At 32.5% G+C, this 22,269-nt stretch overlaps 3 protein-coding genes across 3 annotated transcripts; 1 reads left to right on the top strand and 2 right to left on the bottom strand.

The window, feature by feature from the left end:
* Positions 1 to 609: 609 nt before the first annotated feature.
* Positions 610 to 2,204, bottom strand: LOC110996026 (39S ribosomal protein L38, mitochondrial). The gene is made up of 4 exons (XM_022263507.2): positions 1,917 to 2,204; positions 1,286 to 1,848; positions 1,054 to 1,215; positions 610 to 928 (listed from the first exon to the last, which is right to left on the bottom strand). Exons 1-4 carry the CDS (start codon positions 2,099 to 2,101, stop codon positions 654 to 656), a joined length of 1,185 nt encoding a protein of 394 aa, XP_022119199.2. The 5' UTR covers positions 2,102 to 2,204; the 3' UTR covers positions 610 to 653.
* A 1,693-nt stretch (positions 2,205 to 3,897) lies between these two features.
* On the top strand, positions 3,898 to 7,780 carry LOC110996018 (lysine-specific demethylase lid). The gene has a single exon (XM_022263500.2). It carries the CDS (start codon positions 4,417 to 4,419, stop codon positions 6,850 to 6,852), a length of 2,436 nt encoding a protein of 811 aa, XP_022119192.2. The 5' UTR covers positions 3,898 to 4,416; the 3' UTR covers positions 6,853 to 7,780.
* A 2,797-nt stretch (positions 7,781 to 10,577) lies between these two features.
* Positions 10,578 to 21,615, bottom strand: LOC110996035 (synaptic vesicle 2-related protein). The gene is made up of 13 exons (XM_045632505.1): positions 21,218 to 21,615; positions 20,828 to 20,987; positions 20,376 to 20,472; positions 19,941 to 20,065; positions 19,145 to 19,208; positions 18,660 to 18,785; positions 16,109 to 16,180; positions 15,387 to 15,526; positions 13,982 to 14,142; positions 12,540 to 12,648; positions 11,607 to 11,691; positions 11,038 to 11,127; positions 10,578 to 10,752 (listed from the first exon to the last, which is right to left on the bottom strand). Exons 1-13 carry the CDS (start codon positions 21,336 to 21,338, stop codon positions 10,615 to 10,617), a joined length of 1,488 nt encoding a protein of 495 aa, XP_045488461.1. The 5' UTR covers positions 21,339 to 21,615; the 3' UTR covers positions 10,578 to 10,614.
* Between the last annotated feature and the right edge of the window lie 654 nt (positions 21,616 to 22,269).

Below are 22,269 nucleotides of genomic sequence, written 5' to 3'. Positions count from 1 at the left end.
CAGAGCATATAACTATTGATATATCTGTGTAACCAAATTTACATTGCCATTATATTATGATATCTAATTCAGAATTGACTTAAAGACCACCACTAATGACTGCCATCAGTCATTCAATTTATTAAACTGTTCTGTAAGAAGTTGCATTTAAATATTTATTGTTTTAGTTAGTCACTAATCCCAAGGCGATGGTAGCAATCCAATAGCTCCTAAATACTATTAAGTGATAAAGTTAAAATGTTATTCAAGTCCGTCTGAATATAGTATATGTATTATAATATACATAAAATTGTAATCTTTTTCAAAGCCATTTCATCATTATGAAAATGCTTCATTATTAACTATATATTGTTAGATATGTCTAAAGTCTGATTGTGCTTTTAAATCTTTTGTTTGATAATAAATATTTTTCAATAATTGGTGGTATTATTTTTTTAAATTGTGAATTAATGATATAAAATATATTTTTTAGTAGACATGCAAAACACTCTTGCATTAAGATGTAAGAAATTATCTTCATAAGCCACCCATCTTTATAATTGCATTATTATGCAAATATACATTAAATCAGAAATTATTAACCAAACTGAGGATAAGTTAAAAAAGAACCATTTTTAATCTAATGTTTATTTTACACATACTATTACTTCATTTTACACATCATTCACTCTTCCCCACTTTAATCTTATTTTCTTTTCGTGAAGTTTTAACCATGATGGCATTGACTTTGGTAGTGGTTGAGCATTAGGAAACTTCAGAGGAGGAGATGGGCTCTTGAAAGGATCCTCAGATTGAAGCTTTCTTAATAAATATTCCTTCTTAATCTGTTTTGGATCCCTGTATTTATCCATATATAAATTAAAAGGTTTTCTTAATGGGAACCATTCTTGAGGTCTTATGTATGGATCAGGGAAGTCATATTCATACACTGTAAATAAATAGTTCTAAATTAAATGCTTTAGTAAATAAAGATTGTAATTTATCTAACATAATTCTTTTTCAGAGGGATTTTTAGATCTATTTAAAAAATATTATCATTGCAAAATATCTTACTTGGCTCCTTTTGATTTAATGTTTTATGAAAGAAGTCTCTCACAGTTGAATCCCACGATGTTTGAAAGAATGCTAGGCCAGCAGGAGTTATTACATCTTGATACTTTTTATACCAATCTCTTGTGCCAAATGTTCTGTCTTCTAGAGAGGATTCAGAAGTCACTAAAAATGTAACAAGTTATTAAATATAGGGTACAATATAAATAATAAGATGCATATTAAAATTGCAAACCTTTTGGTACTTCATATGATAATTTTTCATTTTGCTTGTACAAGACAAATGCATAACGATGATACCCAGTGCCTTTCAGAGGAAAAGGTTGTAAATAATCTATAAGTGTATCACCTTTGTCTAAGTCTCTACCTGGTATGTTAGCTATTAGCCAGTGAACATATTCTTTGTTTTCTTCTGTTAAATGACCATCTAAGCTAGTTAGAACAAGGGTCCATAAAGAATCTGGAGCACATTGATAGGAGACAATAGGTGGTTCAATGGCTTCAGCTGGTTTAATTACATTTCCAGAATAAACAGGTAGGCATGAATCTTGCTTTAAATCATAGAAAATATCCAAATTTAAATATGGTATAAAATATCCTTCTCCATACAAATGTTCAAATATAGCATAATGATCAGCAATTTGTTTTTTGTGTAGAGGACCCACTGTTTCAAGCCATACTTTTTTAGATTCATCTAAGTCGATAAAAAGTTTTTGATCTCTGGCTAGTTTTTCAAGGGTTTTATCGTTTTTAATAGCCTTAAGATGTTGAAATTGCTCTTGACGAATGTTTTCTTTCCTGAAATATTTTAATTTAAATATTAGTTTGTCATTAGGTTAAATAAGATTATTCAGTAGTAAACAAACCTTTCTGGAGGGAATCCAATATCTATTCTTGTTGTATAAAGCTCATCTTTGTAATTCAACTCATCAATACGTTCCTTTATTGTTCTACAATAAATAGGTGCCTTTCCTCTAATCTTATGAGCTAACCTCAATTGTTGCCGAAACTGTGAGGTATTCGTTCGGAAGATGCCGTTTAGACCGAACATTTCAATTTTTTATTAAATTTACTAACATTTGAGGATTTAAAAATATTTTTTAGTACGAATATACTAATATACTAATATTTTAATAGTTTTCCAGATTAGTAATAAATGTAATTTTTTTATCTAGTAATGCCAATTGCCATCGCTTTTTGTAAAATAAGGTGTGTCTTTTGTCTGTGGCCTGTGGTATACGCTAGTTATACCTGAATCTTCTTAACGCAAATAGGGAAATAAAAATTTGTTGTGGACAATACTCTGTAAATTGGATCTTGTTACTGGTTAATTTTTATTTAGGTCTTTAGTATAAATTAACATAAAATACATTAGTTATTTGTTAGAAGATATTGTTATAGATCGGATTCTTAAGATAAAAAAATCAATCGTAAATTATGTCTTAATGTACAAATTTTACTATCATTTCAATTCCCACAAAATATACCGTGTTCTTTGATTTAGCCACTACGCTTCCCTAGGGTATAAAAGGTTACAATACCTAAGTATACATTATTTTTAATTTTAATTATGTCACATGTTATGATTCGACTCTTACTCTTTACATTTGGCCGGTAGCAATAACCTGCTGTGAAGCACTAACTATTGAGGAAAAAACAAGAAGACGCCTCGGTGCTTTTGAGACATGGTGCTACCGTCGCATGCTTAACATTAGCTGGATGAAAAGAGTACCAAACGAAAGAGTCCAACGAATCGGTATGACACGAAAGTTTATGCAGACTGTTAAAATATAGAAAGTCGCATATCTTTATCAAGTTTTGCATCATCGTCGATACGACTTACTGCATCTTATAATTATGGACAAAATTTAAATCAAGAAGGAAACGGCCTTTTCTACTAGACGAAAGGGACGAACTTTTCTAGCCTTTCTGTCGGCGAACTCTTTTATTTTTTTATCAAAATCGAGGTTTTCAGCAATTTCATTCTCGATTGACAAAGTTGCCAAGTTTGTTAATCGGGATTGGGATATTGTCGATCGCAGATAGGTTTTTATTAGCTTAAGTTTAGAAAAACTCTTCTATCCACTAGCAATCGTTACAGGTAGGTATAGTTAATAATATGCGCATTGCTATCCATACATTTGGATACAGTTCTTGTAAGTTGCGATGTTTGATAAAATTTAAAACAAAAACAGGGGTAGCCACATTCTGATCAGACAAAAAAGATTTCAGACTTATGAGTTCATCACACAACATAATATATCTATCATATCCCTTAATATCCGACGCCCTGGTCGTTTGCCCAACCGCGCCCCACCGTAACGTCGCTACTGCATTCTCACCACCACGTATCACCTTTCAAATAGTAAAGCACAATAGTGCACATGATTATCCGAATATTTTGCTTTTAAGGACAATAAAACAAAGTTAAAGAAGTTTCATTAGATTATTCTGTTTTAATATCTTAGAGTCCTGTTATTAATAATAAATATATACTTTTAAATTATAATAAAGTTTAGATCCAAAAATCTGCACGTATTTTTTGTCATTTATAAATAAAAATAATTAAATACTGTGTTTCTTCAATTCAAGTAGAAAAAGATTTATTAGTTCCTTTAATAAATTTAAAGTTTAAAAGTGATTCTTTGTGAAAATTGCTATATAAGCCTATCGTTCAAGACGAAATTCACATACATCCTATCTAAACTTGCCATTAAACAATCAATTTAGAGAAATATGAAGATTTCTTATCAAGAAAATGAAAAATCCCATAAATGCAATAATTAAGAAAATCTATGTCACTGGCACAAAGGCAAGATAATTCTGTGGCGCTATAATAATGTGTCCATAAGTCTAACATATGGGCGGACTAATATTAGTTTCGATTTATCGTTCAGTATATGAAAATGAATACTCTCTTGCTAACAATTTCTTGTATTTTATTGTTCTTAGCAAATTCTACAAATATTTTAAAACTGTAAAGTGTAACATAATCGCGATAACAAATATATATTTATATTATTTTGTGACAGTTGGACAAAATTAAAAGTTATTAAATTTTTCTTTGTAATTTGGCCATTAGTGTAATTTTACATTTTAAATGAGCAGCACCTCCAAGACTTAAGCTCCTGAGTGGTTATTGAAGTTAAAACAAGAAATTAACAAAAATATACTGTGCATTTTAACATTTAGTGAGTGAATATGAAACAATTAATATAAAGCGAAGCCATTTACACATGGCGAGAAGTCACGTAGACTGTGTTTTGTTCAGTGAAATGCTGAAGCAACAATCGATATTTTTGTTTATACCTTGACACCAGAATAGCTGTTATTTTCGAGTGAGGTTTTATAAAGAATCTAATTAAAATGGATAGCAAAAATATTCAGAAAAGTGCGATGCACAAAAGTGCGGAGTTTACTTTCACTCCTCCGCCAGCAGCTCCTGTATTTGAACCTACCTTAGAAGAATTTGCAGATCCCCTCGCATATATTGCTAAAATACGCCCTGTAGCTGAGAAAACTGGAATATGCAAAATTAAGCCTCCATCTGGATGGCAGCCACCTTTTTCTTTGGATGTCGATAAATTAAAATTTGTTCCACGAATACAAAAAGTTAACGAATTAGAGGCGATTACTCGTTTAAAACTCCTTTTTCTCGAAAAAATATTAAAATTTTGGGAATTACAAGGTTCGCCATTAAAAATACCAATGATCGAAAATAAAACTTTGGATTTGTATTGTTTAAAGTTTTGGGTGGATGAGGAAGGTGGATTTGAAAATTGTAACTCTCCAAAAAAATGGCGTAAGATAGCAAATTCCATGGGTTACAGTCAAAATGCTAACACAATGAATTTTCTTAGGAATAATTATGAAAAAATATTACTTCCATATGAAATTTTTGAAAAAAGTAAGGCCGCTCTACTGAAAACTGTCAAAAAAGTTGAACACAAATCTGAGCTAAACAATGACAAAGAATCAAATACACACCAAATAAAAGAAGTTTCAATAGAATCTATAACAAATGTTAAAACTGAGGATATAAAAGAAGAAAAACCACATACTAGCATAAAGAAAACCAAAACAGGTTCTGATATAAAGCCTACTACTACTTGTGAAAATAAAGATGTTGAAACTGTTAAGCGTAGCAGGGAGTTGAGGCGTTTAGCATGTTATGGACCGGGTCCAAAAATGCCAGGACTGAATGATGAAGAGTTTGATATAACTAAGTCTAGGAAGAGACCTAGATATGATTTAGATCCACTGGCAGATTATACATGTGCTGTTTGCCAGAAAGATCACAGAGATGACTTGCTTTTAATATGTAATGGCTGTTCTGATACCTACCACACATTTTGTCTAAAACCACCATTGAATGCTGTACCTGATGGGGACTGGCGTTGTCCATGCTGCATTGCAGCCGTAGTACACAAACCAGCTGAGGCTTTTGGTTTTGCTCAAGCTGAAAGAGAATATACTCTGCAGCAGTTTGGTGAAATGGCTGATAAATTTAAGTCAGATTATTTTGGGATGTCTGGACATCTTGTACCTACAAATGTTGCAGAAAAAGAATTCTGGAGAATAATATCATCAGTTGAAGAAGATGTTACAGTGGAGTATGGGGCTGATCTTCATTCCATGGATCATGGATCAGGATTTCCTACCAGATCATCTTTAAATCTCTATCCTGGGGACCAGGAGTATGTTGATTCTGGTTGGAATTTAAACAATCTTCCAGTATTAGATGGTTCAGTGCTAAGATTTATCAATGCTGATATATCTGGTATGACAGTACCCTGGATGTATGTTGGTATGTGTTTTTCGGCATTCTGCTGGCATAATGAGGATCACTGGAGTTATTCTATTAACTACTTGCATTGGGGTGAACCTAAGACTTGGTATGGAGTTCCAGGTAGAGGAGCAGAACTATTGGAAAATGCTATGAAAGCAGCTGCTCCAGATTTATTCAAGACTCAACCAGATCTACTACATCAGCTTGTTACTATAATGAATCCTAACATTCTAATGGCAGCTGGAGTGCCAATATACAGAATTGACCAAAATGCTAGTGAATTTGTTGTCACTTTTCCAAGAGCTTATCATGCTGGTTTCAATCAGGGATACAACTTTGCAGAGGCAGTTAATTTTGCTCCTCCAGACTGGTTAAAAATTGGAAGGGAATGTATAAGCCACTATAAAAATTTAAAGAGGTTTTGTGTCTTTTCTCATGATGAACTTATTTGTAAAATGGCTCTTGAGGGTGATCGCTTAGATTTGGAAACTGCTTTGGAAACACAAAAAGAGCTTGTAAATGCCACAGAAGAAGAGGGACGTCTAAGAACACTAGTTGCTAAAAAAGGTTTGAAAAATGTACAAAGAACAGCATTTGAATTGTTAGGTGATGATGAAAGGTTATGTGAAGTGTGTAAAACAACATGCTTTTTGTCTTCTGTATCATGTGTAGAGTGTAAGCAAATGGCCTGTTTATTACATGCAGATGAACTATGCAAATGTGCATACAACAAAAAAACCTTATTTTATAGATATGACATGGATGAACTGCATATAATGTTGCAAACAATTGATTTCAGGGTTAATAGTTTTGATAAATGGATGACTGAAACAAAAAACATCCTTTTGCCAACAGCTCCAGACATTGGTAGGTTGCAAAAACTGAAATGTTTGGTAGATGAGGCAGAGGAATTAAAAATACCAAAGTGCACATTACTAACACAGTTGAAGGAGGAGTTTACAAAGGCTACTAAGAATGTAGAAACTATAGTTATAGAGTTAGATGATGATTAATTATTAAGGGTTCCAGTACAAACCTTTAGATTTACTTAAGTAAACATTAGGTTGCATTGTGATTGTGATTTTGGGCACTTAGAATTTAGGAATTATACTGCTACTGTAAACATCAGTTCATCACAAGAGGCAGCTATCATCACAATTTTACAAAAGGAGGTAAAGTCAATGTTTATTGTATTTGCAAATGAAAATAACTGATAGTTTTTATACTTGTATTAACACCTAGTTATAATTGTAAGATTTAGTTATAATTATTAATGCCCACCGTAAATTAATTACAATTTTAAAAGGATTCATACTTATTGTGACATTAATTGCCCTTGTTAATTGAAACTGATCTATGATCTCATTCAGTATTAATCAAAAATTATAATTAATGATTACTCTAAAATTATAATAAAGTATAGTATTGTTATCTATTATCCAAATATTTCCAAAAACAGAAATTTTCTCTGTATATTTCAATTAAAATGATTTTTAATAAGTAATGTGCAAAACATTTAGTAAGATATCTGACACAGTTCTTTTTTTCGAAAAAGCTATGATGTACTACAATATACATAATTTAATCTGTATATAAAGAGTTTCTTTAATTTTAAGTCAGTAGATTAAGTATTTGATTGCACACAATATTCTTTAGTAGGTTGTAGTTTCGTTTTATGCCATTATTATTAATTGACTGATTAAACTAATATCAAATTATAATTTAATTTTGTCTGAGTATCAGGTGTACCAGTGGATTGAACATTTTGTGTGATAATAATTTTTAGGAGAATAATTTGGGTCACCCAAATGGTAAAAAAAAATTGGTCTGTGTTTATTTATTCTCATAAAAATTACTTCTAATTATTCAATGTGTGGTATGTACTTTAATGTTAAAAAGGTAAAAACGTAAAATAACAAATAAATCCTATATTATAATTCATATTGTAGTTTTTTTTTACTTTATTTGATAATTTTAGTAACCAAGCTGGGAACCGCTGGATTCGATTTCAGGGATGGTAGGTAGGTAGGTAGGGCTCAATTTCCGCAACTAGATTCGAATTTGGTCCGTTTTGCGTAAAGCCCTGGTTACTTAAGCCAGCCTAGCTCATTCCAGAAGCACAGAAGTCTCCTGGGCACTTCACAGGCTTCACGGAGCGACCTCACTGTTTCTAGGATTTTCGTACGTTATTTACCCACAGCCTCGCAATCCAGGACTACGTGGGTGACTGATTCCTCTGCGCTGAAACAGCCTCTGCACATGGGGCTGTCTGTCGCGCATAGGACAAATAGATGTTTATTAAGGAGACAATGGCCCGTAATTGTCCCTATCTCTATCTAATCTCTCAGAGTTTGGTTTGGAATGAACAAATTGCCTAGCCTGATTGATGCTTGTAAACTTGATAAAGAAGTTATATTAATCTAAGTTATAATAATCTTATATTTAAATAGGTCGCCCTCCCTCCGGTAAGAATATTTTAATAAATTTAACCTGACTCATCACGTCTGCAAGCATCTTGCTGTGGCCACAATAAGTTTTTCTCGTAAATTTCAAGGTTCAAAACTCAGGATCTCATAATTATATAAAGAAACAATAAAATCATTTAATCAGTGTTTTTATTAATGTAAAACATATTGATAGTGATTCTACAGATTTTTATAACTATATTATTCTTTAAGGTTAGACGACAGCCAGAATTATAGTGTATACAACATTAATAATATAACATGCGATCAATCTTAAATTACTTCCTGTATCAAAAATTAAGTACTAACTCTCAACAATAAAATAATAGACAATAAGAAATATTTAAAATTATGACAAACTTAGTTAAAAGTTTTAATATCCGAGTGTTAAAAAACAAGGGTGTCTTATTACATATGAGTTAAGTACCAATAATTACTGTAGTAGGTAGTACATACTTTACATATTTTAGCGTGCCTGTGTAGCCAAAGAAATTAAAAAATATATACAAGGGAATTTTTCAAGTAGTAAATACTGCAATATACTCCGTGCAGTAGTTCTGTGTACTTGTTTTTATAAAAAATAAAAGTCTGACATGCTTACGTGACTATTTATTCCTTGACTCAAAACGGGACATTGGTTTAAATCGGTCATTTGGTTAGTAGGTCAAATATTAAGTAGTCAATGAAAAAACACACTTGTTAAAAGTTACTAATCACAAACTGTAGGTACCCAAAATGTTTAGTTGTATTCATCAGAAGAACAAATTTGTTTTGATTTCGTGTGGATTTGTTTTTTTTATTCAAACTCTTATATCATTTAACTGATAAATCTAATGAAGTAAGGATTCATTTATGTTAAGTCTTCTTTACCATCCAAAACTATGGATAAAAGCACATAATAATATTTTAACAAAATTATTTTCGTTTCCTGTAATGTTTAGTTCTGTGGATATACGAGGATATCATTCCACAGCGAGTTCAGTTTTTTTGAAAATCGGACGGCATCCTTTTACAAATACTTACACTTGAAAAACTATGATATACATATTGTTTTTATAAAAAAAGTATCGATAATAAAAATGGGGTCATGCAAGTATTACGAAGGCAGAATTACTGAAATTTATTCCCCCTCTTCTTGTCAGGAAAAGTAAGCAAAGCTCTCAAAAATAATATTACATAAACTTATTATTTTTCGAATAATCATAATCAAGAATCTTCTATTTCAAGCATAGACAATGTGTGGGTAAATATGCGTAAATAATAATTATTGTTGACGTAACAAGAAATTCAAAGACCTGCCTCTATAGTGCTTACGTAATACGTGAACGGCCCCAATTATGACAGGCACAAATAATGCCAATTAATTTATTCGGCACATGTGATTTATGTGTTTCAATACTTAAACATGTTCAACGGGACCTCGGCCATCATAAAAAAAATCATTAAACAAGTATCAACTAATGTGGAGATCATTGAATAACTAACACTTTAAAGTTTGTTCCCTTCTATGTAACACATCAATCTTCTATTGGGTGACATATTTTTTAATATATTTAACATATTTTTAACTTAACAGTACAATTTTTGCGTGTGCATGTGCTGTCAAAAGTTCATTTTTGCAACAAAATAGTTTACCACATCGTGTCAAATTCAACGTCAAAATACAATACTTAAAGTACGTTTAAGACGTATGTACGCATGGGACTAGGGCGAGTTTTGAGTATACTTATATCAGTAAATAGTATATTGTAATGGACGGATTAATATAATAATACTTAAGTAGAAATTCTTTGGAGTCAATTCAATAAATTACTCTATATTAAACAAGTTTAAATCAATAAATTCTTATAGTTGAATGATAATTATTTTAAAATACATTTCAATAAATCAGTCAATAGCAGTCTTCAAGTCGACATCTTGAAATATTTATTTGTATATGCAAATTCTTAGTGAAATATCAAGATTCAAAATTTATAAAATTTAAACGTAAGGAAGACATATCGAAGACTTTATTGCTCTTCTTTTAATTTTAGGTAATTTAAAGATTCATCTTGATTCTAAATATCCACCTTATAATTACGTATGCCATTTAATTTATAAATTGGTTGTCAATATCTATTAGGCGAAGCTTACAGTACTATGTAAATTTTAACGAAAAATTAAACTTAAAAAAAAAAACAACTATCGGAATCTATTTACACAAAATTGCATAAGGGCACTTACGTCCTTTTCGTTCTGTACTTGTGCTTTTTATATAGTTATTATAACCTTGCTATTTATTTATTTTTTTCTAAACTTATGAATATAGACCTAACCAGTTGCAGTTATAGTGTCTCTCATTTCCCTGCCCTTTGTCTCGATGGGGAGCGCAAGACACGCCAACGCAGCTAATATAGCAGCGAACGAATACACACCAGTTGCTATTACTATCGAATTTTTTAGTAGAACCTGTAAAATTTTAATAGACAAAACTTAAAATACAAAAAAAAACAGTTTACGCGTTTCAATTCAAATGAAATCAAGCCTTAAACTAAAAATAATAGTTGAATCATGATTTAAAATAGGTTTAATTGCATAAAAATAAATCTTAATTAGAATTTAGGTTAGTGTAAGATAATCATCGTTTTACTTTATTTGACTAGTGTCTTAGAAAAAGTATATTTTTAGTTCTTTTAAGTTAACTAGTGGTGAATTCTTATCTTTTATTTAATCGCCACAGGCTCTAAGACATACCTGTGCCACATACGGTGTGACCATTGCCCCTAATCTGGCAACACCACTACAAGCGCCTACCGCTGTCGATCTCAACGCCGTAGGGTATACCTAAGATAAAAATAACCATAATACAAATATTAAAACATCTTTCACATATGTACAAGTAGCGGCACGAAACTCTAGCGCTGACTGTTATTGCGCAGAAATAAAAAATAAGGTACCTGAGGGGGGCTAGCGGAATGAAGAGCGTCGATTGGCTTTCCAGTCGCATTCCGCCCCCGCACCACAGTACACATGCGCAGAAATCCCCTCCACGTATCGGCCAGCGCTAGACTTACGTGCCACTGCCTATACGTGGGCGGGCGGTATCACTTAACGTAAGATAACACTCCTGCCCGTTTACATCCTTTTACAAAAAAAAACTAATACTTAAAGTACCGGGGCAGGTTATTTTTATAGTTAAAATATAAATATTAAAAGAAAAATCTCTTATTTACTCGGATTTTTGCATTTTACTTTCGCATATATTCGCGCACACATAAACATACAAAAGTTATGTATTCAGTTTAAAATATGATTTTACATACCTCTGGTGTATAAACGTAGGCGGCTTGGAAGAGTCCAGCGATGATACCACGAGCCAGAAATAAGACGCATGTCAGGAAGGTGCGGCTAAAATGTTTTAAATAAAACTTCTTCATCATCTTCATCGTACGAAAATTAGATTAAAACAATGGTCACGTGACAATGTGCAATCTTCACACAAATTAGTTTGACATTAGTGGGTCACACAAATCGAAAATCATTCTTGTCTCAAGTGGAAAAGGCACTGTCGAAAAGTGGTTGGAGGTGTCTGGAGCCTCTATTAGGATAGATGTGAACACTGCGCCGACTGCGAACTATGAGCCATCATAGCTCATGGTAAGCATACATTGCGCTATTTGGATAATAATTATATATTGGGTAAAATTGAGATTTAAGACATGTATAATAGAATATTTTTTAAAATAAAAATTTCTTAAAAATTGTATTGGTTATTTTCATAGTAATTGAAAGTCGGTGACGTAGATATCCGTCAGGCTTCCTAATGCATTGATTGATATATTGAAGAAATTAATAATTTTAAGTAAAAATATAATATTATATATACTTAATAGCATTAAGAAATCATTAAGAAATAGTTGAAAACGTCAATATATAGTACAATTATATTATAATATGTACATCTAAAAGTTCTAATCATCTGCAAATAGCGCCATCTATGCTCTACATTAGGTAAAAACGAACACAAACGAATTTATATTAAAACGGTCGCGTGACAAGTCTCCAAGTCGTATAATTATTTAAAATTAGTTATTATTGATCAAGATTATCGTATTCAACAGGCTAATGACCTGTTTTATACTTTAAAAAAAATCACACAATCTGCTATCGTATTGGGAACACGTAGCTATTTCTCTATATTGTAAAAACAAAAGAATTCTGCCAATCTTCAACAATTTACATATTTTGATACTCACTTGGTGTTATAAATAAGTACACAGACGCACATAGCGAATATAAGAAACTGGATCGCCATAGTTCTTTTCCGTCCAAACTTTTCAATAATAAATATCGTTGCGAAGATACCTGTAAAATTATAATACATAGTATTATTTAAAGAAAACACTTTTTTACGGATCATAGTTATGTATTATTGTATTTAAACTTATAATTATTTAGACAATTTTAAATTTAAACCGACGTTTCGCGTGTAATATATAAATGTAATTATTATAACTAATATTTAAAAATAAATGCTAGATGTACCTATTGTGATAAATGACATAATTATTATCTGTTTAATATTTTATACTCTATGGTTAAAACTAATAATTCTAAACAAACTTATTTTGTCCTACCCTCATTTGTGAATCATATTTGTTTGTTAACGGGTATAAAAGAGCGGAGCTACGGTGGCGTAGTTCAGTGACTGGTTGACTTTCAAAGTGGTAATATCTAAAGTACGATATTTTTGATTATTTTGTATATTGTCTATTTATGTCATATTGAGCAATCATATAATGTTATTATGTAACGTCATTATATACTGATGACTGGTGTATTTAAAAATACGGTTAATACAAACAGTTGTTGTAGTTGATTATGATTAGGCATATTGTTATAATATACACGATTGCGATAAACACTGGTTATGTACTACGAGATAATTAAAATATGATTATGAATTTAACCCATTTATTTATATTTCCCCTTAATAACTAATAATAATAAGATTCTAGTTATATATAAATATCTTATAAATAAAATTTATAACACGTGCTTCACAGCGTGCGTGGTCACGGTGACTGAAGACAAAGGTGTTAAATATCAAAAAGTAATACAGCTGTAGAAAATGTTGTAATATCTGTATTTATATATTTATATGTATTTTGACAATAAGACATTAGGGGCCGTTCATAAACTACGTTCGCATACAAGGGGGGGGGAGGGGTCTGGCCGAGTGTGACAAGATGTGACAAAGGGGGAGGGGGGGTATAGGGCAGCGTGACATTCGCCGTTTATTACACTACATGAGCGCTCACAATGGGTTTCTTTGTTTTTCCAATACTTGAGAGAGTAACGTTTCCACGTACCCTGCGCTCTAGATTCAGTAACAAATGAAAATACTATTTCTCTAGAATTTTTCATACTCAGTAGGGGGGGGGGGTCTTAGTTTTTGTGACGAAATATTTCTAGGGGGGGTCACAAAAAGTGTGACACAGCGTGACAATGGGGGGGGGAGGGGGTCAAAAAAAGCTGATTTCAGTGTGACGTATTTTATGAACGGCCCCTTACTATTATACGTAAAAAAGTGTTTTCTTCATATGTGTAAAAGTTATGTTAATAAAAGACAATACTATACATAATATTATTTCATCTTAATACATAAAACAATACCCCTGCCATAGAAAAAACATACCAGGAAACTCAGCAAGCGTGGTCCACAATAAGTCCATATAGTCAGTAGTCTGCAATGGACGGCAGTCCGCAGCACAGGCTTCTTCGCTTCCAGAGGGACCGGTCTCAAAGAGCTCCGTCGTCATCAGCACCAGGCCGTAATAGCAGAAGGCACACGACATCCTATTAACAAAACACGGAAAAACTATCATTTGTTTTCTATACATAAGTATATATTCTAAAATCAGTGGCGCTACAACCTAGAGTAGTTTGCCCAGTGGCTTCAGCGTGCAACTGTCATACCTGAGGTCGCAGGTATAATCCCGGGTTGTGCACCAATGGAGTTTCTTTCTATGTGCGGATTTAACATTTGCTCGAACGGTGAAGGAAAACATCGTGAGGAAACCGACATGTCTTAGACCAAAAAAGTCGACGACGTGTGTCAGGCACTGGAGGCTGATCACCTACTTGCCTATTAGATGTAAAAATGATCATGAAACAGATTCAGAAATCTGAGGCCAAGACTTAAAAACAGATATTTACAACATTAAAAATTGATTTAAGTGTGATTACAGTTCAGTGGTTGTTCTACGGATGGATATAGAAGCTGGGTATCAACTATATTTAATCTTTTATAATCTGAGCTTATAATACATATAACACAAATTAGGGTTAGTGTGGTTGCAACGTTAGACTTACAAAAAACTAACTTGTCTTCTTTAAACCCTTCAAGGATTCTTAAATCTAAGTAACAGTTATGTTACCTTACCTACAAAGAATATAAGTGTAGCAAATTCCACGCAAATGCCAAGTTGATTTGGGCTTGTACACCCATAAAATGCGCACAAAGCGTCCATATCTGGGTTCGAAGCTACGAACTCAGGGTATGGAATCGTACGGTGAAGCCACTGGCCAACAAATCAAAAAGCTCGGCCTCGTGTTCGCCCTTCAGAAATCAGAAGCTATATATTTCTACGGACATAGAAAAGCTCCACCCAAGCAGACATCATTGTGAGATCATACAGATCCTACAGAGATACATCATCCGGATTTGTACCACGTTAAAATACCTAGGGCTGATTCTCGACCCTCGGTGGACTATCAGACCACATTTCGGCCTCAGCGGGTCGAATGGGGGCTGTCGCCACCTATACGCAAATGCGATCCGGGCGAAAACTCTGACGGCCCAATATGGGCCGACAAACTTATTAGGAACAATCGCACACATAGGGTCCATATTATTTTTTTTTATTTTTTATTTATTCACTTAGATTTAAGTTATTAAGTTGTACTTACTAACATTGCTATGGAACCTTGTTTTCCGAAATAAACAATTAAATAAATAGGGTCCATATCTGGGTTCGAAGCTACGAACTCAGCTGTCTACTGACTCACGGCAGATAAAAACGGTATACAGGTATACTTACCAAATGACCCAAAGCAGGAGGCTTGTTTTCCGTAAGTGCGGGATGAGCAGATGTTTGAGTCTACCGCGTTGTCCTATACCCACTGAGTCGTCACAAACCAGTCTTCCTAATAACATCGGCCGCCCATTATCATGGGCTATCTGAAATTTTTGTTAATACTTCACGACGACATCGTTTAGAACATATTGACCAAAATCAAAGGTCCCGGACAAGAAGAATCTGTTACGACTATCGCTTTTTACGACCAAATATGAGTAGTTCCTTCGTCGTGTTTATAGATTTTGACTGTTTTTAAAATAGCAGTAATACATAATAATCCAGGATATACGAAGGCTCGAATTGCATCTGTTTGTTTAAATATTTTTATTTCATAGACAAGTAGCTGATCAGGCTTCTGTGTCTGACACACAACATACGGGTTTCCACATGTTTTGCTTCACCGAAGCGATTTTTAGATGCGCATCTAGACGGAAAGTCCGTGGTGTATAGCCGGGGCTCGAATCCGGGAGAACAGTCGTTATAGCCACTAGGCCAATAACTACAAAACTGTGCTACCGAATACACAACGGACTAGTTAATACATGGTTTTTTCAATGATGAAACTAAGTTTTAAGTACCTTGGGTGTATACAATTTAAATAAATAAATGCTTTTAAATATAATTCACTAAAGTATCTAAGTCAGATTGATTATTTATACAAATGTTTTCAATGATAAAAATACCTTTTCTAGTGTTGCCAATGCTTTATCAGGTTGTCCACTTGCTACATGGAATCGTGCGGACTCTGGAAGCCACTGAAATATTAAAATTACACATATAAAATATATTACGTCTTGTGGGAGACGGAGGTATTGGTTTTCTTACGACCTAAAGGATCCTCGACTAAGCCAGATCAGACCAGACCACCTTCCTAGCTTACGTTGAGAAGTTGTATGTATATATCGATAGGTACCCCCGAACCCAATAATTAATCCACAATCTCAGGTTGAAAACAATCTGAGATCAGATCGTCACAGTCGATCGATCTCCTATCTAATATCAATCCGTTGATTGGTTTTTGGTACAGTTTTATCAATATTTGGATTATGATCTCTATATCAGATGGTCAAAAATGGTTTGAAATAGGTTATTGGGTTTGGGCGTTAGTGATTTAGCGTAATGATTTGAAGTAGCAATAGTGAGGCCAGTAATTTTTTTTATAGAAATGGTGTTTTTTTTAATACTAATTAAAATTTAATTTCTCAACACACTAACCTAATGTACTGGTCCAAAAGGATGAAGGATCGATAGAAAGCTGTAGAAGAATTTTATGACGATGGCAAAATATAAAATAGGGTAGAAAAAGTTGGAGATGGCCGAACATGGACCGCATCTACGAGTAGTAAAAATTTAACTTACACTTATTTTTGTTAAATGTCAATAAGGTGTAGATGAATATAGTATATTTCATTACAAGTGCGGAAAGCCTGTCATTGCAACGAGTTCCGACGAATGTCTACCCGAGCCGAGGCGTAGCCGAAGGTGAGGGTTGACAGTCGGGACGAGTTGCAATGACGGTTCCGCACGTGTACTGAACGACTATTTTTAATACAGTTGCGAAAAAATTAAACTATTTACTTTTTTTCTCTTCTCTCTACGGAATAAATCCATTGCACGTAGATATGTTATATATTTCCGGTAAATTGTTCTCCGAAGCATTTTGTGCAATTATACTGAGTTCGGGTGGTATCCATCAAATAAAATATCGTCGAAATTACTCATTTTGAGCAACAAATAACTCAACTCGAAAGAACATTTTTGGAAAATGGCGCCAACCGCAAAGAATATGAGCAAAGCTTGATTTTTCTTTTCTTCACCCATTCTGGGTAGGCAAAGGGAACTTGGCCCATACAGCCAATTCTTCAGTAGACTATTTTTATTGAAAGAAAACCAAATCTAACTCGTTGAATCCAATCATTAAATCTGATATTGAAACAAATAAAGTAGTAGCTTTTTTTTTAAATATTTGCATGAATCACAAAAACTTTTGTGATTTTTTTAGTAAAAACTTCATGGTTAGTTTTTCTTTTTAATATTTTTTTATTGATATGAAATAAAAGAAACCTAACCTAACTTATGAATCCAATTATTGGTAAACTTTTTAGAAATACGTATTTGCATATATTATAAAATTCTTTTTAATATTTTTTAAATTGATATGAAATGAAAAGAAACCTAACCGAACTTATTGAATCCAATTATTATATAATATTTAGAAACCATATATCATAAAAACTTCTATGAATCTTTTTAATAAAACCTTCGTGGTTGGTTTTTTCTTTTAATAGACATTGTTTTGACAGTTGGCAAAGAAAACGCACGAGTGCGGGAATGGCAAAGAAAAAGCACGAGTGTGTAATAGCCCACTTTCCGAACGCTATACCTCCCTGCAATATGCCACTTTTTGAGCAACTGTATTAAAAAATTATAATATAAAAATTATTATTCATTTTAAATTAGTAACAAACTATTTGTTTATGACTGCGTCATTTCTATCTATTTGCTAATGAATTTAAAGTATTAATTATTATCTATAAATATTTAAAATTAAAATACAGCTATAGTGTTAATATATTATTTTTCAGATACCAATAAAAAATATATCTGATAACAATAGTCGATAAAACAGACGGAACACAATTGATGTTCAGTTTTTTTAAAACTTTTTGAACAAATTTTCACAGATTATATTAATATAAAGAACGTGTAGTTAAATATTCGTATGTAGATTGTAAATGTCATAACAACACTTTCATGTAATGTACATTAAATATCGTAATCTATACTAATATTATAAAGAGGAAAGGTTTGATTTTTTGTTTGTTAGTATGAATTGAATAGGCTCCGAAACTACTTGGCAGATTTGAAAAATTATTTCACTGTTGGAAAGACATCATTCCTGAGTGACATAGGCTATATTTCATTTTCAAAAAAAATAGGCATCCTTACTAAAATTACGATAACATTAACATTTGTTTATTATTTGATACAATTCTAACAGATGGCGCTGAGTTAAAGGTAGTTTAGTTTAGGTCCGTGTCGTGGTACCAACGTTTCACATAAGTTCTCCTACGGTTTCCCTTGATTAATTTACTACTATGTAATATAACAAAAACCTTAGCCACAGCAACGCTTGGCCGAGTCTGCTAGTACATAATATAAAGAATAAAATTATTCCTAATTGATGGCGTGAATTTGGTCTTGTAGTAATGTGCTTTTGAAAGTTAAACTTACTGGACATATGATAGCAAATATGAGGAGTGGAATTGTAGAAATCGCCAGCAGCCAATGTACTCCAAGGGTAGGCATTACCACCAAAGCCACGGCTACTTCTAAACACGCGCCTAGCGCCCAAAAACACTGAAATATAAAAATAACTCACCATCTGAACATATTAAGTGTTTCAAGAAATCTATATTTACTTTAAAATATTTATTACCATTTAATTATACAAAATTAGTATGTATACAGTGTGAACATTTATTTATTTATTTCAAACATACATGCATATCTTTACAGCCTATGCCAATACCACAATGTGGAGAAACATATAAAAATACATGGAGTGATCATAGTACATCATCATCTATTGGGGATTTAATCTTAGTAATAATTAATTTACACAGAAGTTTCAGTTCTAACATGTGTACGCACGCCCTTTTTTAATTTTTTTATATTAGAAGAGACAGTGTCAATATTGCTAAGAAATAAATACTTACGTCTAGGAGTACCACACACTTCGCGCGCTGTTTAGTCGGTAAAAACTCTGCGTATAATGTTACACTGAAAAAATCAAACTCATTTCTTAATCATATTTATAATATGAAAATAGGGAGAACTAAATTTACATTAACAGTTCCCAAATCAGACTGGCAACTCCCCGACACTCTTTTCAATCGCCAAGCTTTGTATAAGAAAAATGTACGGAGCTGCAACTATTACGCTACGCTACGATTTCATATTAATCAGTTTCGTTAGAATAAGTTATGATTTTCCTAGCGGTTGATTGAAAATATATAGCAGACATAGTATTTGAAATATTTTTTTTTGCGAAATTTTTAAAATCAAATAATTCACATTTAAATCATGTTTGCATATATTATGTATACATATTTGGATTAATATCATATTTAAAAAAAACCTTCGCAATTCATTTTAGTCCAAAAGAACTTAAAAATATTTTTTAAATTCAAAAAAATAAATAAAAAATAAAATACGTTTATTTTGGAACTTAAGTTCATCTAGGTATCACTTATTCCACGTCAATCAATTCGAACTTGTAGGCATCCCTACTCATCGGCAAAGAGAGAGGGTGTAGGCCGAGAGAAAAAGCCGGTGTAAAAAACTCTCGGTACTCTTTTAAAAAAGCAAATCATCAAACAATATTTAAAACAAATATATCAAATTAATTAATTAGAGGTAGCCTGCCCAGCACTAGTCCCAGGCAAAATCATTTGTTTCTGATAAGCATAAGCTTTATAATATTAGTTTAGAATAATAAATAAAAATACTTACGATTGTGGTACGCATCCTATTGCAAAACCCACAAGACCCCTCAAAAATAGAAGCCATAGAAAATTTGGAGCAATTGCACTGAGTAAACCATAGTAGAATAGTAATACACCACACATGCTGAGAGCCTAAAAAAAGTTATTAACTTCTATAAACTTCTTCTAATACTACCTAATCCTTAAAAAAATATTTATTCTTTTCAATGCTTAAAACATACAGAATAGTAGTGTGTAAAAAAAATTCTACCTTTTATAACACTTGTAACACTAAATTTATGTCTTAAATAGGCCAGGGTATATCAGCAAGTGTGACCCAATAGCCAATAATTTTGAGTTTGAATTAAAACTAAATGACCAGTTAGAAGTTTTGCCAATGTAAGCAACAGAGCAAGGTTACTACGTTACTAATGGCCTTAAGGGACCATTTTTTTGTACTTACGGTTTTTCGACCGTATCTATCACTTATGTTCCCCCAAAAAGTAGAGCTCAACATCATGCCCATAAATACAACTGTTGTTGTTAAAGCTTGCTGGTACCTGAAACATGCATGTCCTTAATATTTTTATTTACAAATAAGAAAAAATAATTTTTCACTAAACCAGATAAGTAGTGCATGCACTGAATTAAAATCTTTTATAAACATATAGTTGATACTAGATGGTAGCCTTATACGCTTACTTTCATTGCATTCAAACATTTAATTCAATAATTATTTAATTACTAATCATAATCGTGTAATTCATTATTTAATTACTGAATTAAATGTTTAATTAATTTCTAAGTAAGCCAGAAATAACCAGGCTATCTGCCACATACATGCAAGCCATAGAGGTAGTAAAAACCTTTTTAGTATTGTATTTAAAACTACATGTCAGATATTGAAGGGCATACTTGCTAATATTCCATTCACAGTGGAGAGCTGGAGAAAGTATACTCAATATTGTCATTTCCATGGAATCAGCCATCCAACAAAGACCAGTGAAAAGTGATAATTTAACTTGGAACCAGCCAAAACCGAGGGCATTCACTGCTTGGGTAACTGTAAAGGTGTCTGAAAGCCAATTTAATAAAGTGTATAGTAACATTCAGACATTCTATACCCATTTTCACTGTAGCACAACTGGTCAACTTAAGGGAAATGGGATTTATTCTGCAATAAAATGAGGTGCTGAAAGAAACTGCAAATTTAACAAAAGTGATTTAAAATTACTATCAAATCTTGGTATTGTAAATGATGTATGTGTATAGGATCTTCCGGAAAAGCATACGTGTGCTACGTACCATCTGGTACCACCGATACTGAAGCCATTTCGATTTCTTGTGGTGGTGGCATAGGAACCACGGGTTGCCGTAGCTCTTTAGCATTTTCATCAAGATCTTGATAGCCTTTTGATCGACGCATTCTATATAGATCCACAAATTCTTGATAGCAATTTGTTCTAGATGTGACGTGGTTTTTAATGTAACGGTAAAAATTCCACTGCTATATTATACAATAGGAAGTTCTCGTAGAAAATCAAGCTATAAAAACTTGCATCAGAATATTACTTTCACTAATAAGCCTTATTAAAATAATAATAAAAATTACTAATTATACTTAAGCTAAAGAAAAACTTTCTCTCGTTTAATTTTAAGTTGTAAGTAAATAAACAAAATTCCCGGACATTTCACCGTAATAACATGATAGTCAGTAGTGACAGCTGATGACGGATAAGATTAAGGTTTGGTAGGTAGGTTCACCTCTAGGCACTAACAGTGACTGTGTACATATATTATGATTTGTCATCTGTCAATATAATTTTTTTAAATTTATATAAACATAATTATTATTATATACTTATTTTATATCTCATTATTGTCTTATAATCTTAGTTTGAGGATACTTGAGTTGATTGTTGACTATGAGTTGATAATTTACCAACTGTTTGTCGTATTGTAATTTCTATATACCGTAGATGTCTAACGTCATGAGCACCAACTATTTTATCTGGTCACTGTAATAGCTAGGGTGCTGGCGAGCAAATTAAGAATATGATTTGCTCGTATTGATAGGAATTATAGTTGGGATCAATACGATAAACTTTTTTTAATAAATTAAGGTGGCAGGTCTTTACGTGTTGGTAGAAACTGAAATGATCCAAGGCCCTCAGACCCTTTCTAATAGTGTATCTAATATTTGGTTATAGGGTTGTTCTTCTGTAGGGGAATTAGCTCTTTGATGAATCAAAAGCCTTTCGAGAAATAACCGAAATTGTTTTAGTGTAGAGTGCTCAAAATTGCATAATATTTTGATAGCATATACTTAGTGTTCATTTCCAAATTTATTCTCGAAA

This window comes from Pieris rapae, chromosome 20 (assembly GCF_905147795.1).
Source record: "Pieris rapae chromosome 20, ilPieRapa1.1, whole genome shotgun sequence".
Lineage (NCBI taxonomy): Eukaryota > Metazoa > Arthropoda > Insecta > Lepidoptera > Pieridae > Pieris > Pieris rapae.
This window is presented reverse-complemented; position numbering and strand designations above follow the sequence as displayed.